At 59.5% G+C, this 21,170-nt stretch overlaps 1 protein-coding gene across 1 annotated transcript in view; it reads right to left on the bottom strand.

Annotated features, from left to right (window-relative positions):
• Positions 1 to 632: 632 nt before the first annotated feature.
• AJAP1 (adherens junctions associated protein 1) overlaps positions 633 to 21,170 on the bottom strand; it is an 84,587-nt gene continuing 64,049 nt past the window's right edge. The window contains exons 3-6 of the mRNA XM_090271446.1: positions 12,474 to 12,561; positions 10,198 to 10,440; positions 8,494 to 8,625; positions 633 to 1,793 (exon numbers count right to left, since the gene is read on the bottom strand). Of these exons, the coding sequence (XP_090127572.1) occupies positions 8,553 to 8,625; positions 10,198 to 10,440; positions 12,474 to 12,561 (404 nt within the window). The 3' untranslated portion in view covers positions 633 to 1,793; positions 8,494 to 8,552. The remainder of the gene's footprint in view (positions 1,794 to 8,493; positions 8,626 to 10,197; positions 10,441 to 12,473; positions 12,562 to 21,170) is intronic.

Below are 21,170 nucleotides of genomic sequence, written 5' to 3'. Positions count from 1 at the left end.
AAGGACCAGGACGCTGCCAGCCCAGCTAGTCAGCGGGTGCGAGGTCAGCTGTCTGCCTGACCTTTAACCTTTGAACCAGATTGGTTTGCGCACCCTTCTGGAGAGACCTAAGTTGCCCGAGGGCCATTTATAGGAGACCAACCATGCACGCGGGATCTGGTGTCCTGTAAGGAGGGTGTGTTCTCTAACAGGGCGAGGCCCTCAGGTGACCCCATCTCTTACAGCAGGGCAGCAGGATGGGCACCAGGCACCTTCATAAGGCAGGGCTGGTGGGGGTGTCGTCCGCCTGGGACCAGGCAGTGTGTTAAATGGACTGTGTGTGATTGGGATTTTTGGTAACAAGGCTCCAGCATGCGGTGCCATTTCCACGGGGACGCTCCCCAGGGGAACTGTGGATGGCAAAACCCGAATGCTGGCCAGCGGGACCCCACAAGAGACAGCATTTTGCTATAGTCTCCCCAAGATTCAAAGCAACCATCAGGCTCAATAAGAGCAGGCGACCTCTGCCCACGAACGTGCGGGAAAGAAACGCCGGGCCCGCCAGGGCTCAGCCCACGCGGGAGCAGCCCGGGCCCCGGCACAGACGTCCCGTCTGCGCTCACATACACACACGCACGGCAAGGACGCATTCCTTTCATTTTTGGAACTGGAAAATTTCTTTAATTTGATCTACGCTTATATAACACAAAGATGGCCAAGAATCCACCACCCACCCGCTCTGACGCTCAGGCCCACGTGTGAGCAGCCGGCTACATAGGAATGCACGTGGCTCCCAGGAAGCATCTTCAAACAATCGACCAAAATAAAAGAGATAGTAGTTATGTGTGTGTGTGTATATATATATATATATGTACGTATATATATATGTATGTATGTATATAAAACCATGACATTCTTCATTATGGGCCCCAGGTAATAAGTCAGACATCTGGTGCCACTCCCCAAGTGTCTAGCAAACGCAGGACATGTCATCTGCAGGTCCGTCCATCTGCGCAGGTCGAGGCTGTCCCCGGGACAGACGGCGCTGAGACACCAGGTCACCAGAAGGAGTGTGCTCGCTGGTGGGTCTGCATTTCCAGTATATGCATATACATGTGTGCGTGGGTGTCTGGGTGTGTGCGTGGGTGTGAGTTTGCACAGTAGAAAACACCAGTGTATTCCGTTCATACTAAGCATGTGAAATAAATCAGGTTGGTAACCGATAACACTTTTTTTTTTAAAAAGGAACATTGAAGATATTCAAAAATTGCTACAGTACAAAAAAGGGTGTGTGTGTGTGTGTGTGTGTGTGCGTGTGTCTGGGTGTCTGGGTGTCTTTAATATATTTATATACAGAGAGATTAACCAGAAATAGCAACTCTACCGGAAGAGACGCCCGCCCGTTTGCAGGGAGATGTCCACGCGTGGTTCTCGCGGCTCCGGTGCGTCACCCAGTCTCCGGGTCCATACATGGCACATGTGGTATTATTGGCACAGGTTCAGAATCGTGGTACAAATCCCAGGCTCCCCTCAGGCGCGTCCTGTCCCCGTCATCCCTGTCATGGTGTCCGCCTTGCCCGCTGTCTCCAGGCCCTCGATCGTGTCCCGCGTGGCCACTCCCCGGAGCGCACGGGAGAAGGCAGGCCCCATAGGCGTGAGCATCTTTATAAAAATATATTTGGCCTATAGCGTCCTGCTCCGAGTCCCCCGCCGGCAACCAGGAGTGGTAGGGGCGGGGACCCTCCCCCTTAGATAGTTCAGTTTTAGGTTTTGTAAATTTAATTTAATTTTTTTACAGGTTCACCAGCGGAATTCTGTGTGGAAAGAAAAGAGGAAGAGGTTACGTGGCAGTGGGCCAGGGGCAGGTGGGACTGCGCAGCAGCCCTGAGCCTTGGCAACCAAACCCAGGTCACTGTGGCCCCGGCTAACTGACACCAACGTGGCCTCGTGAGAGGACAGGTGTCCCGCGGTGCCTGGACACGCCCCCTGGGGATCCCAGGGCAGGCAGTGGGCCCGGAACCTCGTGTCAATCACAGCCATAGATGGAGAAGCTCTTTCAGCTCCTGCACCAGCAGTGGGGGGCTGGGCTTCCCGAGAGGGGTCAGCAAGTCCGCAGGTGACTGAAGGCGCCCAGCGCCACCAGCTCACACCTTTTCCAGCCCCTCCCCTCCAAGGCCAAGGTGCCACGGGCTCCAGACCTCGGCCGCGGGAAGCAGTGGAGTCCCTTTCTGTCCCCTGCTCAGCCAGAGGCCCACCGAGGCCTGGGCTCAGGAGAGATGGACAGACCGCACCCGAACGACAGCCACCCAGCCTCCCCAGGCAGTGCTCTTGCGGGGGAGGGGACGAGCGTGACTCACCCGTGTGTGCCAGCCAGCTCAGCGGGCGGCCGAGAGGCAGTGGTTCCTACCCAGCAGGGGTGAGTGCCTCAGAAAACAGGAACCCCTAAGTCTCCCTGCCTCGGACAAACCACAGAGCCCAGTGCCCCCCAGAGAGCCAGATAGCAACAGTCGCCCTGGGCCTGGCCGAGGAGTTGGGACCCTCCCAGCTCAGCCTGGAGCCGCCTGCGCTCACAGCGGTGGCTCCCTCCAGGATGCGGCGTGATCCCTCTCTGTGCTCACTCGGGCCCCCCAGCCCCCCACAACTACAGGGACCCAGGGCCCTCCAGTGGGACACAGGGCAGCAACCTTCCCCCCGTGTCACGGTCTGGTCCTCCTGGGATGCGAGCAAGGGTGCCCTTTCCTCCCTGGGGCCCCTCTGGTCCGGTGGGTGGGGGGGGGAGGGGCATCGGCGCACCTTGTCTTCTACCTCAAATGTCATTTCTCTGCTGGGACCAGGGGTGTCACCTGGTGTGAGAAAAGGGGACACCCTGTCGGATGGGTATTGGTCCCCACCGGGTAACTATGCCCTAACTGTGCCCGGCCCCCAGCCACCTCCTCCAGTTTCCAGGATTTGGGGGGGGAGGGGCTAAAAAAGTGAAGTCATTCAAACGGAGAGAAATGTCCATTTTGCATGTCGACCGTCACGCCAGTTTTCTGAACGCTAAGATGTGTGGAGGCCAACACTGTGACTCCCACTCGGCGGGGTTCCTGGAGGGGTCAGACCCGCAGACACAGAAAGTAGGCGGCGGCGCCAGGGGCTGGGGGCGGGGACGGGGGATTAGTGTTCAGCGGGGACCGAGGTGCAGTTTGGGAAGATGGAACATTCTGGAGAGGACGGTGGTGACAGCTGCCCAACAGTGGGAATGTGCCGAATGCCACCAAACTGGGTGCTGACCAATGGTTATGATGTCAGTTTTATGTTATGTTTATTTTACCACAACTTGTAAAACATTAAAATAATTTAAAAGTTGGTCCTGATGACCAGCTGGTTCCAGTGACCGGGGACCCCCTCCAGTTTAAGCTGCTGTCTGTGGCCTCCGCATGGTGACCAGCAGCGCCCCCTCCTCACTCCCCACGGCCCAGGGCGGGGCCGGGAGTCACACGGCTGCTGCCCTAAGAGGGAAGCTTCCTGCGGGAGCCCCTGTGCAGGTGATTCCCAACCTTAGCCAGGTGACAGGAGCCGCGCCCATACCTCCCCTCAGCCAGCCGTCCCCCAGACAAATGTCACTGTGCACTTTCCTGCTAAGAACTGTTCACTACTTCAGATGCCAGCTCCTGGATCCTTCCCGATGTGACCCTGCCCCCTCCCCTCACCCTCCGTCTTGCGTTTGCTCCCCACATTCTGGACGGCATCCAGACCTCTGACCTCACGTATCTGTGGAAGGTCCTGCGTGGACTCACTCTTCTTCCCTGAACATACACTATTTCATTTCGGTCTCTCAGTGTGTCCGGTTCCATGACTTCTCACCTACAGGACGAGCTGCAGTGCTTTTTATCTGGGTGTGTGTCCCATGTCACCCCCAGCATCACAGGGTGCCTGCTGGGTCCACCTTTGGTCCGCCCAGTTCCAGCTCTGTGCCTGGCCAGGAGAGGAGCTCCGTGCTGGGGACAATAGCCTTATCCTCAGGCCCTGCCTGCAGATGGGTGCTGGGGGGCGGGGCAGGTATCCTCCTACTTTGGGGGACCCATCTGTGTTTCCTTGGACCACTAATGCCAGCTTAAGAGACTTCCAGCCAAGATGGAGTTGTCAGTAAACATGCTTCATCTCCACGCACAACCACAGCAAAAACCACAACTAGACTACAAGACAAACGTCACCCAGACTCGTCAGAAAAATGAGCTGCATGGAAGTCCAAGAACTAAGGATTTAAAGAAGCCACATTCCTCCAGAAGGGCCATGCTACTAAGTCAGGGAGTCCATGTGGTTCCACCTAATACACAGAAACACACACAGGGGGACTGCTAAACTGAAGAGACAAAGAAACATGGCCCAAATGAAAGAACAGATCAAAACTCCAGGAAAAGAACTAAATAAAATGGAGATAAGCAACCCATCAGATGCTAAGCTCAAAACACTGGTGATCAGGATGCTCAAAGAAATTATTGGGTATTACAACAGTATAAACAAGACCCAGGCAGAAAGGAAGTTTACATTAAGTGAAATAAAGAAAAATCCACAGAGGGGCCAACAGTGGAGGGGATGAGGCCAAGAATCAAATCAATGATTTGGAACATATGGAAGAAAAAAGCATTCAATTAGAAACGCAAGAAGAAAAAAGAATTCAAAAGACTGAGAATAGAATAAGGAGCCTCTGTGACACCTCTAAACATATGAACATCTGAATCACGGGGGTACCAGAAGGAGAAGAGGAAGAGCAAGAAATTGAAAGCTTATGTGAGAAAATAATGAAGGAAAACTTCCCAAATTTGGCAAAGGAAATAGACATACAAGTCCAGGAAGCACAGAGAGTCCGAAACAAGCTAGACCCAAAGAGGACCACACCAGGACACATCATCATTAAAATGCCAAAGGTGAAAGATAAAGAGAGGATCTTAAAAGCAGCAAGAGAAAAGCAGAGAGTTTCCTACAAAGGGGTGCCTATAAGACTCTCAGCTGATTTCTCAAAAGAAGCTTTGCAGGCAAGAAGGGACTGGCAAGAAGTATTCAATGTGATGAAAAACAAGGACCTACAACCAAGATTACTCTATCCAGCAAAGCCATCATTTAGAATGGTGAGGCTACACCCCCCTTCCAGGCCCACCCTACATTCCTGCCCAAACCCCGCTGCTTGCATGCGGCTCACTCGGGAGGACTCCAGGTTTTTTGCTCTGAAGCTGCTCAGCTGGGCACAAACACCGAGGGGCCCCAGAGGGGGGAGCGCAGCCCAGACTGGTGGGAGAGGGACCAGCGGTGAGACCCGGAGGCCTGGCCGGAGAAGGACACGCAGGAGGGCGTCCACTCAAGGTTCCTGGTCAGAAAAGGAAGCTGTGCATTGGGGTCCGAGACGGGGGTCCGGGATCAATTCTCACTTTGGAGAAACTAGTGCCCTGTGCTGCCTGGGAAGGGGGGGTCTCGGCTTGCCCAGCCCCACTGGCTACAAGCCACAGGGTGGATCACCAGCATCTGTTTTTGCAAAACCTAGAAACCGAAGTCACCCCGGGGTGCCAAGTTTCTCCACACTGGGGGACAGCTGCTCTCCTGCTGTGTCCCCCTCGTTCCGCGGCTGTTGCCTTCGTTCCCAGCTCAGACGGTTTCCAGAAGGCCGGCCTGCTGCTCTGGGAAAAGTGGCCCTTCAAGTGACAAAAGCTGGCTATTCCATTCATGTGGGATTTTTTAGAACGAAGCGGCGAGGCTCAGGTGCTTTTCTTGTTTTCTTATTATTATGTCTTCAGCGTGTGGTTGAAAGTAGTAATTCCACATGACGGACGCCTCCATTCCATCTCCAGCTCCCTTGGGGCTGACGCGGCCTTGGCCAGCGGGAGGGTCTGAGCCTGGGGAGCTTTTCGGAAGTCTGCTGGTTGTACCAAACATGGCAGGCCGTTCGCCCACAAGCCAACGGCAGGAGTGTCTGAGGTCGCTTTGCTTGGAGCAGGACAGGCCGGTCCATTTTGTCCGGGCATTCAGTCAGGCTGCAGGGAGGAGGCGGCCCGCGGGCAGGCCTGGCCAGAACCCACCCAGGGACCCAGGGAACGCTGTCCAGGCTCGGGTGCCCGTGCCCACCCGCCTACCTGCCAGGGAAGCAAACTGGGCCATGCCTGGGTCCCAAACGCCCGTGGGTCCGCGAGGACAGCCCAGACAGTGTGGGAGCAAACGGCTGCATCGTCATTAAAAATGCATTTGGAGAGGCTTAGCGGCGACGCCAGAGATAAATGTCACCGCTGGCTCTTAGGCCTTAATTAAATGGTTTAGTATTAATTGCTATTTATTTAAGGGGTAATAAGGGCCCTCGTGAATGGGAGCGAGCTTCCTGGTTGTCCTCTGCTCAGCGCTCATGTCCGGGCATTAATTACAAGACGCCGGGACACGGAGCCTCCGCGTGTTTTCCTCCCGGCGAGTGATAAACGGCCTGCCCCGCACGGCCGCAGAATCCCGAAGCATCTATCAAGGGCTAACGAGGCGGTGTGCGGGGTCCTCCCAGTCCTCACCCCCTGCTGTGCCCGCAGGCATGGCAGCCGAGCATGGCTGGCACCCAGCAAGTTCCGCCGGCTCTTCGCAGCTCCCCAGCCACCCACCTGCGACCCCCAGTGAGCCAGTGAAGGACTTCAGACAGGGAGGCGTCCCTCCTTCCTGTAAGCACGGTCCCCAGGCAGCTCCTCGGGCACAGAGCAGGGGCTCCACCTCTGACACCCTGACCGGCCCCGGGCCAGTCCCCGAACCCCTCAGGGCCTCCCTTTCCCATCTGCAAGCGGGGCTGCTGGGAGGCCTGAACTTGAATGTGTTCTGGGTCGTGGAGAGGCTCTGCTGTGTTGCCATTTGAACATCTGCCTTAGGGAAGTGTGCCACCCCCCCCACGCCGCCCCGACTCCCCACGGGGACTGCATGAAGCCAACCGTTGTGTGCCACCAGGCCTGCGGCCCACAGGGCTCGGAGGAGGAAGGGAGCGGAGGTCTTAGGTGCACAGGCCAGAGGCTCCCGGGTCGGATGCTCTTATTGAACTTGAGGAATCTTCACAGACACGTGGCCACCACCGGGCCGCCTGTGCAGGCTTCAGGCAGGGACAGGCGCGACTTCCTCTGTTAACAAGTAAGGTCCCCTTCGCTAGCCTGGCTGAAGCAAAGGGAGCTCCCTGTGGCCTTAATGAGGGGTCCCCTGGGGGCGGCCAAAGGCACAGGCTCCTGATGGCTGGGCCTGCCCGACACACCTGGCGCTTCGATGTGGGGACAACACACCCTCCCAGCTCCCGGCCCGGTCTCTGCAGAGGCCTTTGAGGGGGAGGCTCGCTTTCCATCTGACCTAATTATATTCTTTGCCCGTTGGCTGAACATGACGCTAAGCAGGTCATTTTGGCTTTGGGACAGGAAGGGAGGGCCGGAGATTTAATTTGGAGCAAACACGCGATTCATTAGGACCTGGAGCAGGAACTGACCGATCCGTTCCTACTTCTGCAGGCAGCTGGCTGCTCTGGCCCCGGCTAAGGGCCGGGAGCCGCGTCCTCGGGGTCCCATGATGGCCCGAGAAAGCCCCTCCCCACCTCTGGCCCTTCCCCTGCCTCTGAAAACGGCTCTGTCCCTTCAGTCCCCCGCGCAAGAAGGGGAGCAGAGGAAGAAAAGACATTCTTACATATCGAAACTGGGTTCCCCACTCAAGGGAGGACTCTGAGGCTGCGTTCAGAAGGAATTGCAGGGAGGGAAAGACGCTTTCTCTGGATGAGCAAAGCGGGGATTCTGTGGAAGCCGAGCACCCAAAAGGAAAGCAAATTAAATAGGCACCGGGCCCGGGGTTGCATCTACTGGTCATGCTGGTGGCGTGGGCAGCCACGGGGCCGAGATCCTGGACCCCCGCGGCCGCGGGTCGGGGCGTTCGGCACAGAGGAAGCAATCTGACGTTGGCATTCAGGCTGATACCCTTGGAAGGAAATCAAATGTCCCTGAGCAGCAGCACGTGGAAAGCGCATCCTGCTCTGGTACCCGCCCGCCTCACGTTGGCGCAGGTCTTCCTTCCCCATCACTTCCCTTCTTGGCTCCTATTTTTATATCCCTGCGCCCCCTTCCCACGTCAGGACACTGACGCTGGGAGCCGGCCCACCTGGCGGCCGCCTGCACGGCCTCCTGGTCAGGGCGGGACAGCCGTCCTTGGGGCTCGCTTCCGGGACTGGCGTTCCCTGCCCGCAGGCCTGCCCGCGGTGGCCTTCCTTGGGGACACACTGGCAGAAACAGCCGCGGGGCTGAGCCAGGGTGCCCGAGTGTTGGTCCCTGCCCGCCCTGGGACGTGGGGGCATTCCGACCGGTGCAGCAGGGAGGGCACGAACTGCCCCCCCCGCCCCCCCCCCCCCGTTTGCTCAGCAGGTGGTGACGCTGGAATCACACCCCCGGGGTCGCCATGTGGGGAAGGGCCCCCAGGTCTCCCAGAGGAAGGACGGGGTAGGCCAGGCAAGGCAACGGGAGGAAAGCCAAGGTCCAGACGAGGGGTACGTACCATGAAACAGACTCGTGGCATCTGGCCTGCCCCCGGGAGGTGAAAAAGACTGCGGCCAGTCAGCAGGAGATTTCAAACCATTTCTCAGACACGAAGGCCACGGGGATGAGGTGCCGGTCGGAAGAGGAGGGTCTGCGGCAACAGGAGAACGGGGGGCTCGCAGGGCTGGTCCAGAGCCGACACGCAGGCAGACTGGGCCTGATGCTGAGAACGGGCTTCGCACCGGGAAGTGCCCCACCCCCACACACCCAGGAAGGGGATGCTCAGCTGGGACCCACTGGCCTGGGGGCAGGAAAGGACCCTCCCGCTCCCTGTGGCTGGCTGACACCCCTGGCCACCCTGGGCGGCCTTGGAGGACACAGAGCCTGAGGCACCTGTCACAGAGGCCAGGAGCCGGAGTTCCAGCGCATTTTAAAATTTCAATCACAGGACAAACACAAAGCCTGAGAGGACAGGGACGCTACCTGAACTGTCACACACTATAAGAGGGCAAGACCTGACCTCTAAAATGGCATCCCCATATTTTGTCACCTTTGAGACTAAGCGACCAATTCCCAGGGCCAGGGAGGGCCGGCAGAGCACTGCCTGAGGCCGAGAGCAAGCGCCTCCTCCTGCCTGCTGTCCCCACGCTGCCCGTGCACGGGGCTGGCACGGGACCCAGGGGCAGAGCATGGGACAAATCCGCAGCCACCGCTGCCCCTGAGGCTGAAGCGCTGCTTGGCCAGGATTCACGTATATCCAGACCGCACTGGGCGACACGGTGAGAAAACCCTGCCAGTCCTTCTGGAAGGCCGGGGTGACACCTGCAGCACACCCGGGGGGCCTCGAGGAAGAGCCAAGGGTTTGCAAGGACAGTCCTGAGCGTCCCTCTGTCCTCCCCTGGGAAAGGGGCGTCTCGTACATGCAGGGGAGGCAGTCCCGCGTGGCGACGGGAGGTGCTCCGGGTCAGCGCTGTTCTCACGGACAGCACCAGGCTGCGGTCACCGGCACTGCCGCTGGTAGTCACCCCGAGTCTCCCTCACTCGGTTCTGGGAGCCCGCTCTTGGCCCCTTGGGCAGTGTCCCCAGCTGGCCATCCCGAGAGGGGCCCCCGCAGAGCAGCCCGCTGCTCTTCTAGCCATTTCCTCGGAAGATTGAGTCATCGCAGATTTTTTTAATTCATAAAACGAGGCATGAGTGTGTGCCCGTTTTTTTAAAAAAAAAAAAAAAGCTTATTGATGTTTTAATCTAATTCCGGATAAACCTTCAGAAGCTGACTCAGGGTTTCTGGAGTATTCCCAGGCATGGTCTCAGGGCCACGTCTTCTTAAAGGATTACAAGTGATTAATAAAAGGGGGGAGGGAGCACTTAATAGCCAGGAGTCTGGCTGGTATTTGATAGTTTTGCTTGATTTGCTGCGGACATCTTATCGATGGGGTTCAGAGACACTGACCGGGGCGGGCCGATCAGGACGGTGGGCACTTAGGAGCAGGGACTACAGAGTCAGCTTTGAACTCCGGGCGAGGACACCGCCACGGGGCCCCCAGGCGGGAAGGCGTCCCACCGCACCCCCAAACCCCCAATGCAGGGCTGCTGCTGCGGCCTCTGTCCGGGTGGCAGCAGCGGCTGGACCTGCCGGTCCCCAGCCCCGCGAGCGCACGGGGCCCCCAGGTGCGTGCTTGCCGCCCAGGCACAGCCGGCGCCCCGCGCCCCGCGCCCGGCTCACCGGTTCCCGTTGAACGTGGACTTGAACTCCCCCACCGAGCGCAGCGTCTCGTCGGCGTAGGTGGGCGCGGACGCCCGCACGCACTCGTGGGAGCACTGCAGGCTCTCGTTGTAGGCCGTGAAGATGTCGAGGCTGCTGGGCACGCGGGCCGAGGGGAAGTCCGTCAGGTTCTGGCAGCTCTCCTCCTGCTGGTTGATCTTCCGCTGGTGACTGTTCCTCCGGGGGTTCCCGCTTTGGGCGCAGCTGGAAGAGAGAGACGAGGCCTGGCATGGGGGGGGGGGGGGGCATCAGGGGGCGGGGGGCGGGGCCAGGCTGGACCGGCAAACGCGCTCTGGGCTGAAGCCCTGCACCTCGGACTCCAGGCGCTCAGGGCGCACCGGGAGATGTTAAGTGCGAAGTCCCGGCCTCTGCAGAAAGATCGACCACAATAAAGCAGTCGGCACCGTCTTTTAAATAAAATTTGAATCGTAAACGTGTCCGTTGCTGCAGGAGGGTTACGAGGGGAGTGGCTGAGCTCTCCAATCCCAGAGCCAAGGCCGGGTTTGGCTGAAGAACGTCAGGGGCCGCTTGGTGTTGACTTGGTTTCCCCGGGAACGCCTCGACAGGGTGAACATGGATGGGTCCTCAAGGGGGGACCTTTGTGCACAGCCTGGGGTGGCCCGGTCATTTGCTTTGGAAGGGACCACATAATTATTTGGGGGGACCAGACTGACCTCAGAACCCTTCACCTGCCAGACCCACGAGGAGGAAATCAGGTCTGTGGAGAAAACTTCCCCGTGCCCCGAGGGGACCTGCCTCGTCTCCCCATCCCTCTGGGCCACAGAGGCTTCCGGGTGCCCCCTACAACAGACATGGGGCTCTAACCCCTGTGGGTCAAGGGGTCTGACCAGGTAACCACCAGAGACCCCTCCTGTTCCTGGAAGTCGGTCATCCCCGCAAGTTCCGAAGCAGCATGGGGTGGGGAGGTGCCCTCCCCATAAAGAAGGGCGGCTATGAGGAGATCTGCGGAAGCCCCACTTTGGGGGACCAGGTCCCCTTCTCCACTCCCCCACTCTGTGCTCAGGGCTGACGACAAATGAGGGGCTGCAAGGGGGTCTCCGTGAGCCCACCACCCTGGAAGCTGTGGTGTCCCCTGCGTTGCCCTTCCTCCCAGCGAGGACCCCTGACTGCTGTTCCGGAAGCCCCCCCGCCCCCGGGGCATGGAACCCCCTCACCCGGCCTGCTGGGTCGTCCTCCCTGAAGGGCTATCGGAAGGTTTGCTGCAAACCCAAACGTGCGCGGAAACCAGGAGGAAGCTGGCCGGCCTGTCGCCTAGCAGGTCACAAGGCCGCCATCACCTTGGGCGCGGGGTTTTCCTTCCTCAGGTCGGCCAGCGGACCTGTGGCCCACGCATGCACGTGGGCCGGCCCCGCCCAGGACGCCGGCTGTAAGCTGGCTGTCTGTCCTTGCATCTGTCTAGAAAACGCCCTGGGTCCCCCTGCTCGCTGGCCGTCAGAGGCGGCTCCAGGCCTGGCGGGCTTGTGTGAGGTCTGCTCTGGCCCTGGGTGCCCCTGTCCGGCTCGGCTGATCCTGGGGACCAGCTTTCATCCCCCCGTTCCGCTTCCCGAACCCAGGCAGCCCCCCGCCGTCAGCCCGTCAGATTTGCTCCCGGAGTCCGCAGGCAGCAGGGGGTCGCTGGGGCGAACTCCTCTGCTAGGGAGCTTGCGCTTTGGTGCCACAAGGAGCCACATTTGCCGGAGGAGTGGCTGCAGGCAGGCGGGGGTCACCCAGCTGCTCCCCGCTTTTCCCAGGGGCGCAGCAGGTGGGTATACCTCAAAATAGGCCAGTTTCCAGGAGGAAGTAGACAAAGAGAGGCCGCCTGAGGCAAAGCAGTAACCTAACTCAGCAGACGCGGGCCGCCCGCTCATGGAGGAAGGCAGGGTGAGCGGAGGCGGGGCCCGCACCCAGCGCAGGGCCAGCCCGGGACAGCCAGGGCAGCGAGAGGCATGTGCCCCCCTCCCCGCCCCCGCCTGCTGCTAGGAAGAAAAGCAGTTGGGCCCTGGGTGGGCGACATCCAGGGGCACTTGGGCCTAAGCTGTGATGCAGGCCTCAGTGGTCTTCTGCGGAGAGCCCCTCAGTGAGCGGCCACTCTGGGGCCCCCGTGGCCGGAGGCCAGAAGAACATTCCCCTGGACTGTGTCCAGGGGCCAGGCTGGAAAAGCAGGATCTTCCTGCGTGCTCCTCCCCAGGGACCCCCATAGCTCCCCACGTCCAGACCAGAAGGGCCGAGATCCTTACCAGTTTTTTAAGACAAGAGTTGTAATCAGAGCAGCGATGACCATGATGAGGGAGACAGTGATGGTGACGATCTGATGAACAGCCAAACCTGCAACAGAGAGGGCGTCACGGGGGGAAGGGGTCCGGGACGGGGCCATGGTAACCCGTCCTGTCGGCCTGGCCGCGAGTGCCGGTCCTGTCTGTGAGCGGCCTGCGTGTGCCCTGGCCGGGGGCCGCTGTGGGGACAGCACCGGCCCGAAGGCCCTGCCTTGGCCACACCAGGTGCTGCGGCCACCAGGGCTGCCCACACCTGGAGTCCAGGGAGCGACGTCCCAGCCCTGGCATCTCTCCCTCCCAGAGCATTTTCTGTCCCCAAGCTGTGACCTGGCTGTGGGCAGCTGTGTCCTTTCTTGCACCTGCAGAGCTCCTCAGCGGGCGCAGATGAGCGCTTGGCTGCCCTCTCCCCTCCCATCCTGGGTGAGTTCTGCTCCTCAATTCTGAGCACCCCAGAGGCTGGCCTGCACATGGGAGCAGGGCTTGGCCTGACCCAGGAGGAGCCGGGACGGCCCAGGACGTATTGGGAAGTGGGGAGACAGCCTCGCAGGCTCGGGGGCACCCAGATCATCGGGAAATGCCTCCCGCTTTCCAGAGCTCTCCAACAAGTTCACTGCCAGTTGAGGTTCCAGGGAACAGGAGACCTAGGCCCAGCGGAGGCTCTGTGGTCCGGCTCTGCTCTGCATATGTGTGCACAGTGACGGGGGGACAGCAGGATGGGACAGAGGGACTGGCCACTCCAGAAGCAGGGCAGCCAGAGCCCAGCCAAGAGCTCTCTGATTCCCCCACATCCGGAGGATGGGCATTCTCTCCCGCCCCCCTCTCGGTCCCCACCCCACCGCACCCCCTGCCCCATCTCCAGCTTCCACTCCGGCCCTCTACCCTGGCTTCACTCCCCTGGGAGGCACACCTGTCCCATCCCTCCCAGGACACCTCTGGTGGTGTCCCCTGGTCAGTTAGGGCCACCCGGAAGGTCCAGAGCTCTGGCCGCGTGATTTGCTTAACTGGGAGCCAGGTGATAAAGGCATGAGGGCCCTGCAGAGGTGCCTGCAGGCATGGGCACGCTCCCCGACGGCACGGCTCCCGCCCGGCGCTCTCCCGCTTGGGACGTTAGAGCTCCTGCCGCTCTCCACTCCCGGCACCCAATCCTGACATCCATTAGCAAAGCCCCCCCCGCCCCCCCACACTGCACCTGAGGTCCCCAGCAGGTCCTGGGGTGAGATGACAGTGTGGCAGGTTTCAGAGGGTAAGATTTCTCAAAGGCACGGCCTGCACACGGCTGTTAGCTCTCTACTGAATACGATCCTCATGGCGGGGGGTCGGGGGGGGCGCTAATCAGTGGTTCAGAGTTGGTGTGACCGGGAAACAAGCCTCCTCTTGCTGTCGCCCCCCTGCGTGTGTCGGGAGGGGGTCCCGTCCTGAGCACACAGCACAGCGCCGCTAGGACAACTGGGGAAGAGACGTGGATGCCCTGGACCTCCCTCCTCCTTTTATCCCTTAACCCAAGAACCAGGTGTTGAGCACCTACTATGTTCCGGGCGGTGCCAGGTGTGACTGCCCTCGGGAACAGCCACTCTGGTGCCCTGTGTTTACAGTGGCCACAGCCGGTTCACGCCAGTTCTGGCCAACAGCTTCCTGAACACCAGTGCCCGATCTATGGCGTCTGGGCAAACCTCTGAGACAGCCCGGCTCCTGCTCTAGGACTGGCCAGGCTGCTCGCCCATCGGGTGAGGCTCTACGCCGTGTGGAGCACCCTCCTCCTCCCCCAGCCTCAGCAACCCCTGTCTGCTCACCGGCTTCCCTGAGACTCAAATGAGCGTGTTGGCCAAGGGGGCGGGAAAGGGCGCCCAGGTCCCTGGACGACCAGGGAGAAGGGCCGCTCGGCCTCCCTGTACCCTCCATCCACACACAGCCTCTTGCCCGGTCAGAGGCCACCATGTCGTCGTGAAAACTATGAGCTCATGCTGCGTCTGTGCCTCCTGTGATGAGAAGTGAGCTGGTGATGGTGGTGATGATGGTGATGGTGATGGTCATGAAGGTGGTGATGGTGGTGATGGTGAAAGTGGTGATGGTAGTGAAGGTGGTGATAATAGTGGTAATGATAGTGGTGATGGTGATGATGATGGTGATGGTAATGGTGGTGATGGTGGTAATGATATGATGGTAATGATGATATGATGATGATGATGGTGATGACGGTGATGATGTTGATGGCAATGGTGATGGTGATGGTGGTGATGATGGTGATGGTGGTGATGATGGTGATGATGGTGATGACGGTGATGATGTTGATGGAAATGGTGATGGTGATGGTGGTGATGGTGGTGATGATGTTGATGGTGATGATGGTGATGATGGTAATGATGGTGATGATGGTGATGATGGTGATGATGGTGATGGTGATGGTGGTGATGGTGATGGTGGTGATGATGGTGATGGTGAAAGTGGTGATGGTAGTGAAGGTGGTGATAATAGTGGTAATGATAGTGGTGATGGTGATGATGATGGTGATGGTAATGGTGGTGATGGTGGTAATGATATGATGGTAATGATGATATGATGATGATGATGGTGATGACGGTGATGATGTTGATGGCAATGGTGATGGTGATGGTGGTGATGATGGTGATGATGGTGATGATGTTGATGGCAATAGTGATGGTGATGGTGGTGATGGTGGTGATGATATTGATGGTGGTGATGGTGATGATGGTAATGATGGTGATGATGGTGATGATGGTGATGGTGATGGTGGTGACGATGATCTGGCTCGCGGGCTCTAACTTTGCAGAGCCCTGATTTCGAGGAAGGGGGTGCGGCTTATACACGGATACAGGTATACATCTATTTTGAATGCTTTGTCACAGCTGGGGCCCCAGTACAGTCCTTCGGTTCGGAAGACTAGAACCTTCACTTCCCATCACCAAAGGTTGGCTGTCTTCTGAGGTTTCCATGCCCATTGTCAAGGTCATTTCAAAGACAGCCATGGCCTGTCTTATCAAGCAGGGCTATAACTAGCAGCAGGCAGCTTTGCCCAGCTGGGCTTGTCCCCGTGAAGCGGGCTTGAGGATCTGTCGCTCTGTGTGACGCTTTCCCAGGCTACCTCAATTAGGAAGGACTCTTGATGTTTGTAAACAAACTCAGGGGGAATTTTGCTCATTTCAGTCCATCCAATGACCCTCAGGCATATTTCAGCCACACGGCTCTCAGTTTTCCTCCATTAAGGTTGAAGAAAAATGCATCTTTCAAAAGATAAGAGTGTTCAGATCTCGCGATCACTCCAGAGGTACCTTACCTTTCAGGTCTATGAGCAGGGTTTTCCCAGCCCCCACACATGTCGCTGCTCTCGGGAGGCCAGCCTCCCTGCTTCTCTCTTTCCTCGTCCATTTCTCTCAACACTCACACCTTCCAGAATGTTCCCTCAGGTCAGGTCTCTGAGGGTCATTAAATGACGCAGGTGGGGACATCTGTCCCTTAAACCCTACTGGCCCTGGGCAGGGCAATCCTTGAACAGACCTGCGCCACCTGCCAGGAGGGCTGCGTTTGGTTTGCCGATGTCGCCACCTTAAGAGCGTGCCAACGCTGTGCCCCCAGGAAGGAAAAACACAGCAACCTTGTCCTCTCCACTTCCAAGGTCAACACGGAATCCATCTACAAACTGCTTGCCATGCAAGCCTGGTCCCAAGCATGGAGCATGCTGTGTGGGGCTCCTGGCTCCCCTTTCCTGACAGGTGTTATTGTTCTTGCTAATTTAGGGGCTCTTTGTGCTCCCGGTAATTGCCACTGTATACTAATGTGCTGGGATCAGCTGCCACCAGATAATAAAAAATTAGGCCCGGAATAATGGATGGGGACAGATGGATTACCCAGCTCTGCATCAATCAATGGGGCTTTTATGGTTATATTTGCGGAGGTTTGCGGTAAGATGGGGCCCGAGGATGGGCGGGGAGGTCGGCGGTCCACCTCTGCGTCCGGACGCACGTCCTACGAAACGAGGAGGGACTACCTGTGGCCACCGTCCGCTGCTAAAGCAAACCCACCGCGCGCCTGCTTTTCCAGCGTTGGGGGCTGGGCGACACTTTGGCTGCCATGCTTGGGGAAGGCAGGGACAGCGGCCCCAGGCAAAGGGATGACACTTCTGTGTGCGTCAAGCGGGTCATGTTCCAAGGCAGGGGTGTCACATGCCTGCGTTATGGGAGCCAAGACTCAGCGGCCAGTGGGTCACAGATGTCCTCACGGGTTTGACAGTTGGGAGGTGACACTGGAGGTCCGAAGTGCCAATCCCACTGCAAAGAAACCACTCTCTTCCCACAAAGACTGTAACGTGTTGACTCCACAGCACGTCCTTGACCAGCAGTCCCTGGGGACCCGGTGACGCTCACAGCAGCCTCTGCAAGGCAGCAAGAGGCCGGCCCTGCTTCCGGAGGACAAGGCTCTCTGAGGTTGACATTCCTGAGGGCACTTGGCCACCTCTCAGGGTACAGGGTGAGGCTTCTAAAATCAGGGCATTCACAGAAAAACAAGACTACCAGCTTTTAGGGTGAGGGCCCAAAGGAGGGTGCTGTTTTCTGAGTGACCCTGCAGAGCCATCCACGGGGGGAGTGAGGGAGGAGCTTTGAGCCAGGAGAGTCAGGACGAAGTCCCCTGCCACCAGCAGACCCTGCAGCTTACGGCAGAGACAGCAGGGCCCAGCTGACCACACAGGATGTGGGCAGCCCTCCAGAAATCACCCCAAAGGGGCTGCAGAGCCAGGGTGTGGCAGTGGCCTCAGTGGGGGACATCTGGCCATGTCTGGGGATAGTCTTGGTTGTCACACCGGTGGGGGTGCTGGCAGATGTCCCACGGTGCCCGGGATGCCCCCATGAGAAAGACGGGCCCCCGTCGTCCACAGCGCTACGGCTGTGTGCCAGCAGGAGTAACACATGAATGACATAAGAAACGGTGTCCCCTCCTGACCCCAGCCACGCCACAGAAGCTGGTCACGGGGATTCCATCAGTGGGGCACCACGGGGAGTGGCCACAAAGGGCGAACTGCAGCCCCTTCCCCATCGCGCCCCCTCTTCTCTGTCCCGCCTCTGTTGACTAATAACAAGGGCAGGGCCGGGAGGGGCAGTGGGTCGGACCCCCGACAGCGGCTGGACAAGGAAGCCACGCAGTGAAGCCCCCGTGTTTAATCGGTACTGGGTGACATGCACGGGGCCCGCGGAACCAGGTCACCCCTCGGCCATGCCCAGCTCACTGCCACCCGCGAGGCGGACACACACAATCCCCACTAACAGGTTAAGGCGTTTCTGCAAGGTTGCACAGTGTGACCAGGAGTCCCCAAGGCCACCCTCAGGCCCCGTCAGGCACTGCAAGGAGCCCCAGAGCCGAGCACAGCTGCCACCCTCCAGCCCTGGCACGCGGGGCGGAGCCCAGGAGGCACCCGGCACAGGCTGGTAGCTGTCCTCGCCCCGTGGAGGGGTGTCCCAGCGCTAACTTCTCCCCGGGGCGAGGGCGGCACAGTACTGATCCCCAGGGCGGGGCCACGGAGTCAGCCCCGACTTGCCTGCAGCTGGTCCAGCCTCCAGCGCAAGCCCCCAGGTTAACAAACACTCTGACCAGGCAGGACCCTCCCAGGGCTGAGAGCGACCCCCAGGAGCGGGGGTCAGGGACATGTCCTTAGCCAGGGTAAGCCTTGCCGCACACACGGCCACGGCCCAGCAGACACGGGACTCGCACCCGGCACGTGCTCCGAAGCGCCTGCCTTTAGCGGGTCTCCTGCACGGCCCGCGGAGAGCACTGTCCCCAGGGCAGGGCTGGTGCCGTGGTCCCGAGAGCCCTGGGACCCTCATCGCACATGCTGGGCCGGTTGGGGGCTCCAAAAGGGACTTGGCGTTGGACGTGTGTCCCTGACATTAGGCTCAGCTGAAGCTGTGCCATCCCTGTTTGGCCACATTGAAGAGAAAGGAGAACTTTTATTAAAGACTCTCCGAGCTTCAGAGCTCCGCGTGCACCCAGACCCCACCCAACACCTCGGTGTCCGTCCTCTCAGCGCTGTCCCCTCGGCCACGTCTCCGCTCGTGCCGCTGCTCAGCCGCGGGGCAGGCGCGGTCCCTTCAGGCTGGGGACCCCCGGGGTCCAGGGGCAGGTGGACGGCACTGGGGGAGCTGGAAGATGCCCTTCGCAGGCAGCGCCGTTTCCCAGCAGAAAAGCCGCCCGAGGGAAACGGAAAACTGCTCAGACGAGGGAACTTCAGAGCAGGGGTGTCGATGGCTTCTGCACGTCACGGTCCCCACCTCCCTGTGTCGTTTGCCGCCTGCTCCCGGCACGCTCAGGCACACGCGCGCACACGTGCAACCCCACCTGCGTGCACACACGTGCACACACACACGCTGAATTTATTGCTCATCTCGTTTGAGAACAGAAGGCGCTGACACCAGGCTGCTTTTGTTCAATATGGAAATGACCCATTTCCTTCCCGAAGCTCCCAACGGCGCTGGAATATTTCAGCGAAGGGTGACAGGCTGGAGGGAGGGTGCTGGGTGCTCACCGGAGCGAGGGGCCCCGGGGAGGGACGCCCGCCCGGCACCCATCAGCCAGCGCTTCAGGGCACAGACGGGGGCTTCTGCTGTGAAGGCAGCCTGGCCGGGCTGGCGGCCGGCACATCACTCACCGCCGAGGAGGCTGCGGCGAGCCCAGAAAACGGTGAATGAATCAAACCTGTGAGCTGACGCTGCGACTCCCCCGCAGAGCCTGGCTGCCCCCCTCCATGCGGGCGGGGAGCCCGTCCTGCAGATGCCGACAAGCCTGGAGCCAGCTCAGCGCCCCGGATCGAGGCGCGCACGGCAGGTGTGTGGGGGGGCAGCGGCCCTCCCCTGGGTATCAGTGCAGGGGAGTCCGGGCCGGGGCTCGGGCCCCTCCTGGGACAGGGCTGGGCGCGCAGGCTCAGAGGGCGGCCCAGAGCAGACTCTGCGTAAACACCTTTGGCAGGGACAGAAGGACCAGGGCCGTGTCGCTCCCGCAAAGTCCCAGGACGCTCAAGCGCCCGGCGGCCCGTTCCCTCCCGTGTCCAGGCCACGAGCCTCATTACCCCCCGCCTTTGTGTCTGGGGCTCCCTTTAAAGTCCCATTCCCTGTGCCCCCAGCAGACAACGCACGTTCCCCTCCCTGTGGTCTGTGCCCTCGGCCGCTACTTGTTTCCGCGTCATTTCAGCGTGCTGACCGTGGCCCTGGACAGACTTGACCGTGGCCCCAGACGGACTCGCCGTCTAGCGGCTCCACCGGAGGGAGCAGATCCGACCACGGGCTCCGGTCCACAGACACGGACAGATGCCAGCCGGGTGCCGACCAGCGGGGGCTCAGCCGTCCCAGCGAGAAGACCCCTTGCCTGTAGGTGTGCTGCAGACAAAGTCAGAATCATGGGACAGAGACAGATATGGGAATGAACTTGACCATGTCTGGAGTCTGTCCAACTTGCATTCTGACCTCAGCTCAGCCGCTTTGGGCCACCTGCCTGTGCAACTGCTCTGCACCTTGGGGGTGACGCTCTAGCCCAGCTGCCCCTGTCCTGGGGTCCTGGGTTCAGGGAGGAGCAGCGTCTGGGACTCAGCCTCGAGAACCTGCCCTCAGATGGAAGCTGCCCACAAGGATCCCTTGTGGGAACGCCTTCTGCGCTCCGGCCGCCCTGGAGGAGCTGGGCCATCATTGAGTGGTGACATATGCTGGACACCATTTGTGTGACGTGGACTGGGGACTGGTCTCCGTGCTGTGCCTGCAGGGCCTGAGAGCCCCCCAACAAGGCACAATTGAAGAGTGACATACCTTGTTCCAGCAGGTTCCTGTTACTTAGAAAAGTGCTGTGTGTCCACTTAGCAGTTGCTTACTGAGGACCTACTGTGAGCTGGAACTGGGCAAGACACTAAGCGACATTTGGGGACAAAAGTCAGGGGGCTGAGGGAACAGGAACCAGCCAAACACACTCAGAACTCAGGTGCATTGTATCTGTGGGAAGCCTTCTGTGATAAGAGGTACTGTGAGAGCCTGTAACAGAGACAACCCAGGAAGTCGGGGAGAGCGTCCCCGAGAGACTGCGACTGGCACCCAGGAGTGATACGTCACCACGGTGGCCCCAAGTCTTTACCCCTTCCTCTGGGCATGCTCTTTGCTGTGTCATATTGTGGTGACCCCTCTCCCCCCATAAGAGGTGACCTCCCCAAGCTCTGACCATTGGGCTGGGCCAGCGATGGAAGCAGAGCCCAGACATGGCCATGTGCGTGGGGCTGGCTCTTCAGCACTTTGCTGTCACCAAGAGAATATGCCCTGGGGGGTCAGGGACACGCAGGGCTGAGCTGACAGCTTCAATCACCAGGACTGAGTGGGCAAACTGAGGCATCCACCCACACAATGCACACCTGAGGTTTGGTGCTGTTTGTTACACAGCAGCTCCAGGGCCATAGCTGACTGATACACCAGGGCTGGTAGACAGTCTTCCAGGCAAAGAAAGGAAGGTCAGAGTGGAACAGCCTGGAACTACGGGAATGGAGGGGTGTTACTGCTCCCCCGGGGACCTGAGGCTTCCAGGCCAGGGCTCAGAGCATCAGATGTCACCAGGCACCACAGGTAACCTGTGCAGCCTCGTCACTGCCATCATGGCCCTGCACAGCTGCTCCCAGCAGAGCCTTTC

Source organism: Furipterus horrens, unplaced genomic scaffold (genome assembly GCF_987537825.1).
Source record: "Furipterus horrens unplaced genomic scaffold, mFurHor1.1.pri manual_scaffold_3, whole genome shotgun sequence".
In the NCBI taxonomy this organism is placed as follows: domain Eukaryota; kingdom Metazoa; phylum Chordata; class Mammalia; order Chiroptera; family Furipteridae; genus Furipterus; species Furipterus horrens.
The sequence above is the reverse complement of the archived record's forward strand: the minus strand, read 5'-3'. Positions and strand labels throughout refer to the sequence as shown.